This window comes from Acomys russatus, chromosome 1 (assembly GCF_903995435.1).
Source record: "Acomys russatus chromosome 1, mAcoRus1.1, whole genome shotgun sequence".
NCBI classification, from domain to species: Eukaryota; Metazoa; Chordata; class Mammalia; order Rodentia; family Muridae; genus Acomys; species Acomys russatus.
Window position 1 is genome coordinate 23,584,973 of NC_067137.1, and position 14,174 is coordinate 23,599,146.

The 14,174-nt window shown below is 51.5% G+C and overlaps 1 protein-coding gene across 1 annotated transcript; it reads left to right on the plus strand.

The window, feature by feature from the left end:
• Positions 1–4,891: 4,891 nt before the first annotated feature.
• Slc35f6 (solute carrier family 35 member F6) lies at positions 4,892–13,944 on the plus strand. Its single transcript, XM_051172325.1, has 6 exons — positions 4,892–5,046; positions 10,962–11,034; positions 11,707–11,878; positions 12,106–12,318; positions 12,825–12,935; positions 13,464–13,944. Exons 1-6 carry the CDS (start codon positions 4,970–4,972, stop codon positions 13,934–13,936), a joined length of 1,119 nt encoding a protein of 372 aa, XP_051028282.1. The 5' UTR covers positions 4,892–4,969; the 3' UTR covers positions 13,937–13,944.
• The last annotated feature ends 230 nt before the right edge of the window (positions 13,945–14,174 follow it).

Consider the following 14,174-nt stretch of genomic DNA (forward strand, 5'->3'; position numbering starts at 1 on the left):
AGCATTAGATGTTTCTTCCTTTATATGGCTAGGAAAAAGGACAGCTTCACTCCTTGGCATGGTGAGTTTGGGTTTCTTTGCTGTGGCCTCAGTTCCCAACTCTGATATGTGAAGGAATAGAGCCAGATGAGAGGATTTCCAGAAAGACTTCACGCCTGTGTTTTCTCAGATCTGAGAATGTTCTGTATACTAAAATGGGGAAAGCTCTCTGCTTGTTTGAGTCAGGCCCCAGACTAGTAATGTGGGTTCTCTCCTTTATCCCAATAAGAAAAGTGTTTAATGCTGAAGTCTCAGGCTCTCAGGATGAACTTGACCTCCAATGTTGCTGGTGTCTGACACTGCTGGTGTCAGAGACAAGAAAGGAAGAAACCATCAGGAATTTTGTTAATAGCATATTTTTAAAATATTTTAAAAATCAAATTAAATTAAAAGGCCAGGCTTGTTTGTGAGCTCTAATGCCAGCACTGGGGAGGTAAAGAAAGGTGTATTCCTGTAGCTTATTGACCAGCCAGGCTCGCTTTACCTGGTAATTTCCAGGCCAGTGGGAGAAAGAAGAAACTGAGAGTTAAGATGTAACCCTAGGATGGGTGTGGTGGTGCAAGCCTTTAATCCCAGCACTCAGGAGAGAGAGACTATGAATGAGGAAAAAAGGTAAAAAAAAAAAAAAAAAAAAAAAAAAAAAAGCCTGAGGCACATACTTGACGTTGTCCCCTAGTCTCCACACATGCATAACTAGCACAGACACAAAAAAAATAATAATTATAATTAGTCCTGTTTAGTATTTACCCCAGGTAGCATTAGAGGCATGCTTATGGTTATTACAGTCAGGGGCCAATAATAACTTTTGTCAATGATGAACCCCAGATCACATTACCGAGTGACACTGTAGCCATGTCTGCATTTGATAGCAGCCTGTGGTGTTCACTCATTCGCACCTAATGACACAGATCTCAGAATGTGTGACACATACCTCCGAATGCCTCCCTGCCTGTAAGTGACAAGGACTGCAAGATCTATGAGTCACTCCTCTGAAATCAGATGCAACAGAGACTGCACTTCAGCTGAATCTGCCTTGATTCTGCTCCAAGAACAGAATCAAACACTAAGTTCTGGAATCCAATGATTCACCCCGAAACAAGTGGCCAGCGTTGGCTAGGAAGAGAGGGGGTGGTAAAGAAATAGAGGTAAGAAAAAAAAAAAAAGACACTTGAGGATGGCCGTATGTGGGCCTGAAGCTGGAAGAAGCAAGTGGCCTTTCCCCCCTCCCCCTAATCATCTCTGGTCACCATAGAAACCAGCTGTAAAGTCAGCCAAACTGAGCCAGTGTCTGTACTCCTCTGCTAGTGTAGACGGTCCAAACTCATCTCCCTGGTGCTGTAGGCAAGTCACACACTCTCCTTGTCAGACCTGACCTCAACTTCTCCCCCAAGACAGAGACGGGCCTTCTCTCTCAGTCTCTCGCTCTCCTGTTCAACCTCAGATGGCTGCCTTTCCATACCACTGTGAAGGGAGGGACTGGCAGCACACCCAGCCTGTCCAGAGGGGAAATCACAGATCAGCCAGGGAACAGGGTGCAGGAAAGGAAATGGCCCGAGGATAGACAGCAAAAACGGTTTTTGAAAATCAAGTCTGACTTGTCCTGTCTATACATCTATCTATGTCCTTCCTAAGATAAAATAATTCCTTTCTAATCCAGAATGTGACTAAATTGGTCAGGAAAATATTCAGGCTTTCAGACAAGCCACAGGCAGACTGGCAGCCAGCTCTGAATACAAAAACAGGGTCTGTGGTGAGCCTTTACTTGGCTCTGGAAGTTACAGGCCCTTTGAAGGTAATATGTAAATTTGTTGAAAGCGGTTTTTTACTGAAGACCGGCTTAAGTTTACACAAAGCATGAGAGGTTCTCTTTGAAAGCCCAGCCTGAAGTTTCTCACTGCCCTCTAGGTGGGTCCAGATCTTACAATCTGAACCTCTCTGGATGCTTTGTGCTCTGAGTCTGTCTTCCTCACCCCGCAAGCTGTGAGTACCGGTTCCATTTCACGGAAAGGAAAGCAGTGTGGATTTTGTAAAGCTCACGTGGACGCGCACCAGCCTACTTGCAATTTGCCTCCCCAGGCCCTGGTGCCTTTGCTAATCCCAGTTTTCATCTCCAAGGTCCCAGCTGATAGCAGAGACCCGGAACCTCTCTGTAAGGCGTTCCCTGGAATGAGGGCTGGCCAGCCACTCCAGGATACGCACATGGTCTTTCTACAATGAGTGACACCTCCTCTCCACCTGGAGCTATCCTTTTCTCCTTTTAAGTCCCTGATTAAAACCTCCCAGAGTCTCAGTGTCATAGGACTAAAGGCCCTTTCTCTATCTGTTAAGCGTTACTAATGGCAAGAGCTGACCCCTAGGAGCTCAGAAGCCCCTCCCAAGGACCAAGAACCATAAGAAGAATAAAATCAAAAATCCATTCCTGGTGGCACACACTTGTAATCCCAGCAGTACGTAGCAAATTCAAGGCCAGCCTGAGCTACATGACACCCTGTCTTAAGGAAGGAGGAGGAAAAGGAAGGAGGGAGGTGGAGGAAAAGGAAGAGGAGGAAGTCATTCCCATTTCTGCATTTGGCATCTTTGCCGAGAAACTTTCTCTACTACAAAACTCATTGTTTTTGGTGTTTGGTATTTCAGGTGAAATGGGCTAGCTCAGTTACAGTCTGCTGAAAACTAAGCAGGGGTCCAGCTCTGGATACAGGCCTAAACACTAGATGTAGCATAGTTCTGGTTGTCACTGTCGTCACCCGGCTCCTGCCGCCTTTCTCCAGCATCTGTTGCACCTTACAGGTTCTCACACAGAGTACAGCCAATGTCCATCCATCTCCCAACTGCATCCTGAGCTTCTTGAAGGCAGTGACCTTGTCTGGCTACTCTGGGCCTTATCCTTAGTGGGCTGTATGTGCCTTTGCCAATGAATCCTCCTATGTACCGGACACCAGGGACAGTTGTTTGAAAAACACTTACAGCATGGCATAATAAGTCAAGATTCACTTTATAATGGGGCTCTAGAGTCAGAGACTGTTCTCCTAGTGACATCATGTCGGGCTAGTGACACCAATGTCATTAGTAATGTTTATGTCAGGACAGAATCCTTGGCCTAAACCAATGGGAAAATGGTACAGAATCCCGCTACCTGTGACCAATGAGAACTGCCTCCCATTGGGAGGGGGCTGGCAGATGGTGTCCCTTTAGGACACAGTTGTGTTTTATTTATGACTCCAATGTCTCAGTAAACAGTTTGGAATAAATTATGACTTCTTTTGAAATGACACAAAACTAAAAGTGTTGTGGGGGACACAAATCTCAGAAGGAGTCCCCTCTTGGATCTCTTATCCCTGACTTAACTGAAAAAAAGGCAAGCTCTAGTGAAGGAAAATTCTGGAATTTCCTGTAGGTCTAAGACATATTCTACACTCACTCTTGCTTCTGGGCAACCCAACACACAATCCTTCTGGCACAAAAGATGTTTCTATCTCTTTCCAGTAACCTCCTATATTCTGTTCAAGGCCCCACTTACAGTACATTTCCTATCTCAGCTTGCAAAATAGGGATGTTACAGTCCCTTGAAGATTTTTCTGAATCTACAAAACCCATGTTCACAAGTTCAGGGCAGACTAAGATAAACAGGAAGAAGTGGTCAAGAGAACCTTATCTGTGTACCTGTGGTAACAGAATCTTTGGGAGTGGAGGAAACATGTGTGCTAGGTCAAAGTGACCATCAGGGGTGTTTTGATTTTTTTTTTTTTTTTAACCTATGGCAGGGCATGGGCTGCAGGTTACATTGACAAGGAACTGGAAGGTGGGCAGCTGGCAGCTGAGAACCCACTGCCCTAAGTTGTCCTCTGACCTGCACAATGGTTTGTTTGTTTGTTTGTTTTGTTTTTTTGTTTTTATTTTTGTTTTTGTTTTTCATGAAAGCCAGTCCTGAACTGGAGCCCATCCTGGAGTGCACAGTGAGCTGGAGGCCAATCTGAGTTACGTAACAAGACCCTGTCTCAAAAATGAATTAATTAAATGCTAGAAATCCTCTATACACAACCCTAGAGCTGGTCTTTCAATATGGATGCCTCTGAACAGTATTTACAGGGGTCCTGAAGTACCGGGGAAGCTGAGTGCAGGAACTATAGAAGCCACATTGTTTGAGAGCCAAAAGAACTTGAATCCACAGAACCCCCCCCCCCCCACACACACACACACACACCAGCCATTCATAAGCATGATCTTAAATCTTTGGGCTTCTCTGAGTTTAGGTTCTCATTTTATTTTAATTATTTATTTACTTAGTAACCCAGGCTGGTCTCAGACTCCTTATATAATGGAAACTGGCTCTGAGCTCCTGATCATCCTGCCTTCCACTTTCAAGTGCTGGGATTGCACACCCAATTTGTTCTTTACCTGTAAAACACCCTACTGGAAGCTGGAACTCTATTCTAATGCCCCTTAACTGAAGATGTGAGCAAATCAATCGGCTGGGATCCTTAGGGACATCTCCCGGGACTCCAGTTCTCTGAAGAGAGGAGATTCCCACGCTGTGACTTTTACCAGGTCGCTAGGCTCAATCTCTCAAAAATGCTCTAAGAAGGTCTAAGCATCTCTGTGTGATCCCAAGTGCCCACTTTACAAACCCAAAAGCCAAGGGCCTGGGAGTGTGCGCTCAGAAGTACAGAGCTCGTTTAGCACGCTTGAGAAACTAGCAATGCAAAAAGAAAAAGAAAAAGAGCAAGAGAAAAAAAGAAAATATGATGGCCCACTCCCGGGACAGCGTGCCAGCTGCAGACCCGCCGCAGCTATGGGGCGGAGCTAGCGGGAGTGGGGCGGGGACCAGCGGGGTCACGTGACTCCCGGCCCGGAAGCTCTTGAGTCGAAGTTCCCACCTCCCGGTGACCCGGGTTGGAGCTGCTGCCTCAAGTGGTCTCTCGTGTCCACCACTATGGCCTGGACCAAGTACCAGCTGTGCCTGGCCGTGCTCATGCTGGTCACGGGCTCCATCAACACGCTTTCAGCAAAGTGAGTCTGGGTCGGGCGGGAGGGGCCTGCTGGACCCGTGGGTGCGGACACCCTGCTCCCTGCTCTGTTCCGCGCCTCTCCGCTCGGCTGCTCTCCTCAGCCCCACCAGGGCCCCTGGTGTGGACGAAGGGATGAGAGGCCGGGAGAATGCGGGCATCTGAAGGCCGCTTTGATTCACGGTCACTTCTGTCTCCCAGCCTCAGTTTCCTCATCTTTGAGGTTGGATCAGTTCCGCTCGACAGCGGCGCTCTGATAGCTGTGGTCAGAGACTGAGCGCCTCCCTGCTGGGGCTGGCGGCCTGCGGGAAAAGCACCAGTGCTCCTGCAGTGGCCCAGCTGAAGGAATGATGAAGGTGGCCATGGGGTCGTTCGTTGGACTACATCTTGATGCTTACTTGGGACTCTTATGTGGCAGAGGTTTGGAGGCAGGACAGAGGAAGGCCAGCTCAGAGTGGCTTGTTCACAGCATCAGATGCCCAGCTGGACTTTTTCAAACCTTCATAGTAAGAGAGAGGGCACCCCGACCTGAGGAGTGACTTGTTGAACGTGGCAGGATTGAAAGAAGAAATAAGCAGTGTGGTAAATGATAAAGAGCTACTTGAGGCTGGGATCCTCTGTGCCTCTGCTTGCACATGAGAACACCTGGCAGGTACTGGTGAGGCAGGAAACACAAAGGCGGGTGGTAGAAACCGGTCCCAGAGTGAAACCACTAGGATCAAAGAAAGTGTCTGTCAGGGACAAGGGCCCTTAACCCAAACCAGAAAGGTAGCAGGGAACTTCAGCTCTGGTGTGTGGGAGTAACAGTCTTCAGAGGTTAGGAGCTGAGGACTGTGCATCACAAAGCTGAGAAGCCCAACTTGGCCCTCTCAACAAGGCCCTCTCCACGATAGGCAGAAAGGTCTGTCCTTTATCTTGGCAGTTCTTTGTCGCTCTATCTCCACCTCTGGGCAAGGTCTTTCTTATCTACTCAACCATCTAAAAGCCTCAGTGAGCGAGCAGCACCCATCCTGGGTCCAGTGTGCCCAGGGACAACAGTGGACCGTGCCCCTCTCCAAGTCTGGCCTCGATTTCTTACTGAGCCCTGCTAGGCAAGAAGAGTTGGTGTGTTGACTCCCAGTAAAAGGTTCCCTGACCTCTGGGGCTGGACTCTGGGTTTCCTTGAGCTTTCTGTTAGTCTCCCTGCCTTGAAAAGCTGGCTGTGACCCTTGAGTGGCCATTTCTTACTTACTTCTCAGGTTTCTTTTATCTCACAAAGTCTGTCAGAGCTGAGAAGTGCCCAGGAGAGAAGTAGCCACTTCATCAGGTGACTGTAAGGTACCTACAGGGTGGGAGAGAGGAAGGAAGAGATGACCGAGAGAAAGTCCCTGGCTCAGAGATGTTTAATATCTGAAGTGGAAGAGGTGTGTAATCGCATGCCAGCCACAGTGGGTCCCCTTCCTTCCTCCCCTAAAGAAGGGCACAGTCTATGGAACCCAGAGTGGGGCCTGTGCACTGCTTGAGTTTATCTCTGGGTGTCTTGTGATGGACCACAGCAGCCAAGGACCGCTCTGAACGCCCTGAGTGGCTTTTAGCCTGTCAAGGCTGCTGTCTCCAGGATGAATCCAAATGGTCACTTGCTGCTTAGATAAACCAAGCTGACTCAGTCCTTCCTTTAAAAAAAAAAAAAAAAAAAAAAAAAAAAAAAAAACCTCCAAACCGGTCAGGTAGGAAGCCAAGGCATCCTCAGGCCCAGGAAGCCCCACCCTTTGAGGCTGCTGGAGAGTCAGGAGGAAGGCTTCCAGGTGAGAGTCTTTAACCTTTGATCCTGTCCTTTGCCCCACCACCTTGTGCGGGGCCTCTTGGGAGCCCCCCTCCGCCCCTCAGCCCCCACCCCCATCCTAAGGTGGGGCCCAGGTCTGGACTGTTAACATTGTTGCAAAATAAACAGTGAGAAAGATACTCTAGGAGGCCTAAGGTGGGGAGAGCAGCAAGCTCACCAGGTGTGAGCTGCCGGAGGGCCTGCCTCGCTGACACAGCACCCAGGTCTACCAAGTGACCTTAGCATCCTTTCTCATGATCTCAGGGAGGGAGGTCGATGGGCTCATCATCCCTCGATGGGAAACTGAGGCACAGAAAGACTCAGTTACATGAAACTTCGACTCGTTTCTCAAGTGAGGGTTTCAATCTGAGTCCCGCAGTCCGACTCCTGAATCCATGCACTTCGCCGCCAGGCCAGTCAGGATCCAGAGTTTATTATGTTCTGCAGCACGGTCTCACTGTATATCCCCTAGCTGGCCTTGAACCCAGGGCCCTCCTGCCTTCACCTCCCAAGTATTGGGTTTAAAGCCACACACCACCAAGCCCATAGGCATCTCATGAAAGAAGTTGCTTTTTGTGATTTGGCTTACTGATGTCAGGGAGGGGTTGGCACCTAGGCCTTAGGACTTTATTCCCGTCACCATCCTGGGCCTTAGAACTGGACTGCCTCAAAGTCCTGGCTCTGTAGGTTCTTTAAATAGCACCTCCTGCTTCCACCCCACCATCAGGGTAGCCCACCCCCCCCCCCCCCCCCCGTTATGGGACTAGATAGCAAGCTTCTACCCAGTTCCGGGAATACTGTCAGCCTTCCCGCTTGCTCATCTTAAGAGCTTCTGGCAGACCATGGCAGTGTCTCACACGTAAGAGGAGCTCATTATGGCTTTTCCCAGAGTCCCTGGGAAGATTGGCACCCTCAGATGAGGAAGCACCTGAGAGTATGTGCCGCCTACCCTGCAGGCACCACAGGTCAGCTCTTTCCTGCCCTCCCAGCAGCTTTTAGAAGACCACAGAGAGCTACCATGTGCCTGTAGCCTTGAATAATCCTTACCCATGGCCTGGGTGTTGGCTAAGGTCCCCTCACTGGGAAGTTTTGCTTCTCCTTTCCATGGCTGTTTCCTCGTCTCCTCACCAGCTGCTTCTGTGACCGTACCCTTGAGCCATTATGTCTGCCTGCTTCAGTGCCTATGGCTAGTACCCATTTCAGAGCTTCGTTGCCTGGATACAGCTGAGTGAGGCTCTCCATGAGAAGAACCAAGGTTGAACAGACCCTCGAGGCTCCCTCCTAAGCTCCCGAGGCAGCCCTGTCCCCAGCTTCTGCGGGTGGAAGAGCCCACACAGCCAGGGAGGGCTTAAGAGCCTGACTTGCCTCCACCTGTGGGCAGGAGACCCTGCGTGGCATCCCCAGGCTTCTGTTAGAAAGGACACTCCCTCCCATTGTCCCTTCAACTTTTGACCTCAGGACTTGGCACCTGCCCTTTTGGTTCAATGAGTGGCTGGGCATCGTTGCTTCAGCGTGCCCACAGGATCAGCTTGAGAGAGCCTGCCAAGAGACAAGTGCAGTGGAACGGAGAGAGTGGGATTTGGAGGCCAGGTACTGAGAAGAGGCGCTGGGCCTCTGTGAGCCTTAAGTCTCCTCAGCTGTAAAATGGGTATGATCGTTGCGCTGTTCCCCCACAGAGCTGTGGGAAGGTCTTCTCACCAGCAGCAATGGGAGGGCTTGCCGTCATGTATCCTCTCATGTGGGCCACCTGCTCATGGGGAAGTCATGGCCCTTCTGAAGACCGCTGGAGGAGACAAAGAATCTCTCTCAGTAGCTTGACGACCTGTGGATTCAGGGGGAAATGGCAGCAATTCTATAGGAATCAGCAGTGATGACATTTCAGACATTTCTTCAGTCTCTGCCTGTCACCCCTGGGTGCACAACTCCCAGAATGCTGAGCTGTTGGGTGTGGGCAAGGAAGTCCTGCTGCAAGGGACACACCACCACCCAGCAGTTAACCCACCACAGAGCCAGCCTGCTGACCTCTCCTCACCTCAGGAGGAACCGTCTGGAATAAGAAGGTTGGGAAGAGTTGAGAGGGTGAAGGCATGGAGCTAGGTAGATGTTAGCATTCCCAGTACCAGCCCTGTTACCCATGGCCGAGTATGATGGCCCATCTTGGACTCTAGGTACCTCCATGTGTCAAATACGGGGTTTGCAGGATGATGGCCAAGTTTCTCTTAGTTCCACATGTCATGGCTGTGGAACTTCGGAGACACCAATCAGAACCCCTCTGGCCTCCTCTGCCTCAAGCAGCAGAGAGTGTCCAGAGACTGAATGCTCCCCTAGGAACTTGTAAGCCGGAGCCCAGTGAGGGCACACGGACCCCACCAGGAAGGGGAAAAGGAAATAAAAGGGGTGTCCACTGAACACCTGCAGGAGGCCTGGTTTACAGGGCTTGCGTTACGTACTACTTTCAAAACCTGCCAGCGTTGGCCTAGGAGTCTCTGGAACCCAAAGAAAAAAGAAAAATATTTGTGGGGGCTGGAAAGATGTTGGGGAAGTCTGCCAGGCAGCAAAGTGCCATCGGACTTTAGGGGTCACAGCTGTCATCCTCAGACCCTTCAAGACTGGATTTTGGCTCTTGTCTGTTAAATGTGCATTGTGACCCAGGACCCCCTCCTCCTGCCTCCTCCCAGGCCTGAAGAGATGCGTTGGGCTGGTAGCTGACACCTAGCCCCTTGGTTGGATAGGTTCTTGGATACAAAGAGATTCCATTTCTCCAGTGGGAAGCCAGCCAAGCAGTGCCTGTCCAGACAAACCAGACCTACCTTGTGGAGAAAGCTTAGACAAGTCTTAAGAAGAAAGGCTCAACTGGGCAGCCAGCCAGCTAACTCCCTATGAGACAGGCCTACACTGTTCGTGTAGCATCATTGGAGGCCACTTCAGACCTGTCCTGTGGGAAGTCAATCTCATGGACGCTGGGTCCAGGGCCAAAGCGCCTATCAAAATTCATGAACGAGGGTCTGGAAAGCTGGGTCACTCAACAGAACCTCTTGGGCTGTGCAGTGGTGTGCAGGGAGCAGCAGGTGGGGAGCGTGGAAGGACCCAGGCTAAACTCACTCAGACCTCAGTGAGTGGAGGACCAGAGTGAGTGTTAGATATGAGCAACACAAGCAGTAGCCCAGGGTGCTGGAGGGTGACGGCCACATAGATGGATCTAGATCTTCCTGAGGGTCAGTCTATGCTCTAAAGTATAGCACCTGGATAAAAAAAAAAAAAAAAAAAAAATGTCTTCTGTTTTGAGCTCAGATGGCAACAATTCAGAGTGGTGGGTGGCGCTTCCTGAAGTGTGCCAGGAAGCCAAGAGCTGGATGTTTCTCAGGGTTTCCCAGTCTGTGTCTGTGGTGGTGCTCACCGGCGTAGCATTCCATGGCAGGTGCCACATGCTTTAGTAAGCGTTAGAAGGGCCTTCCTGCCTGTGAGGGATCCAGTGGTCATCTCCCAGGCCCGAGTGCCCCTCTAGACCAGGGGCTTGGTTGGTGACCTGCAGGCCAGAAATAAAGACACTGACGCCTTTTAATATTTTGAAGCAAAGGCCATAGCTGGGCAGACTCTCAACTAGCTCATTTAAGTCAGCCCAGGCACCTAGCCCCGGCTCAGTCACTTCTTACACCACGGCTCTTGGTGAAAAGACCCTCCTCTTTCTTCTCCCCAGAGTCCTCTTCCTCTGCCAAGAAGTCCACCTTCAACTTCCCACCCTACCTATTCCTGCCTTGGATTATATAGTGAGACCTTGTCTTGGGAAAAAGAAAAAGGGAGAAAAATGACTTTTTTTTTTTTTTTTTTTTTTTTTTTTGCCATGTGTATGTTTAATACACTAAGTTTCAAACAGTGGCTTTAATTGTATTTTGAGGAGCAGTGGGTACAACATGCTTCATATAAACAGCACTAATGTAATAATAATATCCGATTTCTACACGTTGCAGGCGCACAGGTGCTGTGATTCTACATGCATAAGTTGATGAGATATATCTTAAAATCCCTCCCTATGAAGACAGGCTCCTCTGAAAAGGACGGGCATCAGAGGCTGACCATGAGTCGTGCTGCCAGTCTGACCTTCTGTCTCTCTGCTGCAGGTGGGCAGACAACTTCGTAGCTGAGGGCTGTGGAGGAAGCAAGGAGCACAGCTTCAAGCATCCCTTCCTCCAGGTACCAGCATTACCCTCCCCCCATCCCCCAGGCTTCATCCAGGCACCGTGGAGCTGATCTCTCTCCTGGCCTAGGGGAGAAGCTACCCTGGCTCCCCAAAAGCTACCTGCCTCTCTCCTCTCCCAGAATAGGGCCAGAGTCCATGGGAGGGGCACAGTCCTCTGTGGGAGGTCTGCGTGAGTCCTGATGAGTGAACGCTTATGCTCTCACACATGGAACACTCCAGCTCCAGTGACAAAAGTGTGTCATACATCTCCATGAGGCCCAGAACGTCACAGGGATGGAGACAATAAAAGACACCCTATTTCTGGGCTAAGAGTTGGAAGACTCAGGTTTATACCCCAGTGTGTTAGCTTACCCACACTATCAGGCCTCTATGAGTCTTTGAACCTGTCTGACTATATCTGGATTGTAAAAGGTAGGCCTAATGGACTGATTTCACTCCGTGCCACGCCCCACAGGGTATCCAGTGAGATGTCCTGGGGCCCCTGTGACAGACAGGCCTAGGGGCCTGGATGGCCACTCACAGCTTTTCTGCTTTTGTCTGTTTGACATTTTGGGCTTCTAGGTAAGCTCTGAAATGCAGTTATATTAAAACAAACAAAAAGCAATACAATTAAAGGTGACTCCAAAGACCATTCTGTGCTGAGTCCTTGAACCTTGTCTCTTCAGGCAGTGGGCATGTTCCTGGGGGAGTTCTCGTGCCTCGCTGCCTTCTACCTGCTCCGGTGCCGAGCCACAAGACAGCCAGACTCCAGTGTGGAGCCCCAGCAACCCTTCAGCGCCCTACTTTTCCTGCCCCCAGCCCTGTGTGACATGACTGGGACCAGCCTCATGTACGTGGGTAAGTAAATAACCTGGCCAGCGAGGTCAAGCTTGAGGGACCACCAGTGAATAAGCATCCCCACCCTCCCCACCCACCCTACAGTCCCCCCACCCACCCACCCTACCACCCTCCACAGACTTCACTTATGTACATCTATGGTTTAATGGAGGCAAGCTCATCTTGTCCCTTCCTCCCTGGGGACATCTTCATGGCAACAGCCAGTAATCGTGCCTTTCCTTTGCCAGCCCTGAACATGACCAGCGCCTCAAGCTTCCAGATGCTGCGCGGCGCAGTGATCATCTTCACAGGCCTGTTCTCAGTGGCCTTCCTGAACCGGAGGCTGGCACCAAGCCAGTGGCTGGGCATCCTGACCACCATCGCAGGACTGGTGGTGGTTGGCCTGGCTGACCTCCTTAGCAAACATGACAGTCAGCACAAGCTCAGTGACGTAATCACAGGTGAGGCCGCTTCTCCCATCCCGTCCCCTCCGGAACCCTGGGTAAAGCCATCCCACAGATTCCTCCAGGCTCTGCCGTGTGTGTGTGTGTGTGTGTGTGTGTGTGTGTGTGTGTGTGTGTGTCTGTGTCTGTGTCTGTCTGTCTGTCTGTCTGTCCTGGGGTGAGTCATGGATCTGCTCTTAGTGGGTAGAAGTGTGAGGGCTGAGGGAGGTCGGAAGAGTGTGACTGTACCGAGGAAGAGAGACAGACAAGCAGCACGAAGGGCCTGTCTGGTCCTGCAGCTCCCGTTCAGAAATACAAACTGCTGGTTTGGAGAAGGACAGAAGGACCAGTTATGACACATGCCCCGCCCCAAGCATTTCTCATTACAGTAACCCAGACCCCAGACAGAGCCGCGGCAGCAGCGTGCTTTACAATGAAGCGCCACCTTCCTGGATCCTCTTGTCGCCACCCCCCACCCTGGTTCTGGGGTGCCCTGCTTTGCTCACTGAGCCTCTTCTCCTCAGGTGACCTGTTGATCGTCATGGCGCAGATCATCGTGGCCGTTCAGATGGTACTAGAGGAGAAATTTGTGTACAAGCACAACATCCACCCGCTCAGGGCAGTGGGCATCGAGGGTGCGTGCGGGCACAGTGGGAGGGGCATGCTGGGGAGGCACGTGCTGTGGGACGCCTGAAAGTGGAGCCCAGGACAGGGGCTGGTGACCACTTGATAGAGTGAGCCTCCATTCCGGACAGAGATGTGAGCCAGGTGAGAGGAGACAGGGGGAAAATGAGCAAGATGTGCACCCCTCCTCTAGAGGAGGCGACAGCAAGGGAAGGGCCAGTTATTTGCTGAGCAGTTCTGAGCCTCTTAGGGCAGGAGAGGTGACCTTGGAGCCACAGCCCCCAATAGGCAGGAGGAGGGAAGGGACTTCCTGACAGGGCAGTGGCTGGAGTTGCTACTTGTGAGTTTGGGAGCCAGTGAGTTGTCATTTGAGTCAACAGAGGCTTGCCATCAAGGCGGAGGGGCAGATCCCAGGCGTGGACCACAGGAACCTAACAAAAACCAGTGGTTCGGTGACGAGAGGCTGCCTCCCTGTGGGCCACGCTGGGAGGCCCCAGGCGGGGTGAGAGTGTGACGCACTGCTTCCGTGCTTCCCCCAGGCTTCTTTGGCTTTGTGATCCTCTCCCTGCTCCTTGTGCCCATGGACTACATCCCAGCTGGCTCCCTCAGTGGAAACCCTCGTGGGATGCTGGAAGATGCACTGGATGCCTTCTGCCAGGTGGGCCGGCAGCCCCTCATCGCCCTGGCCCTGCTGGGCAACATCAGCAGCATTGCGTTCTTCAACTTCTCAGGGATCAGTGTCACCAAGGAACTGAGCGCCACCACCCGCATGGTGCTAGACAGCTTGCGCACCGTGGTCATCTGGGCCCTGACCCTCGCACTGGGCTGGGAGGTCTTCCACCCACTGCAGATCCTTGGTTTCCTCATCCTGCTTATGGGCACCGCCCTCTACAATGGGCTGCACCGTCCGCTGCTAGCCTGCCTGTGCAGTGGCTGGCGCCTCCCTACCCAGGAGGGAGAGCAGGAGAGACTGCTGCCTGACAGCCGAACTTCTATTAATGAAGGCAGCTGAGCCCACTGTGGGGGGTCTCTGCTGCCACCCGATGCCTGAGGCCATGCAGACTGGTGGGCTGTGAATGCCCTGTCCCCAAGGGCTTCTTGCCCCACCCCTCCTTACTGACCCCTCTGAGCAGCTGCTGCCAGAGAGGATGGCAGGACGCCATGTCCTCTTTTTCTTGAGGCCTGTAATGCTGGGACACAGCCCCCCACAGGCCTGGATGTGGCAGTCACTCTCAGCCTCCAGTTCTGCA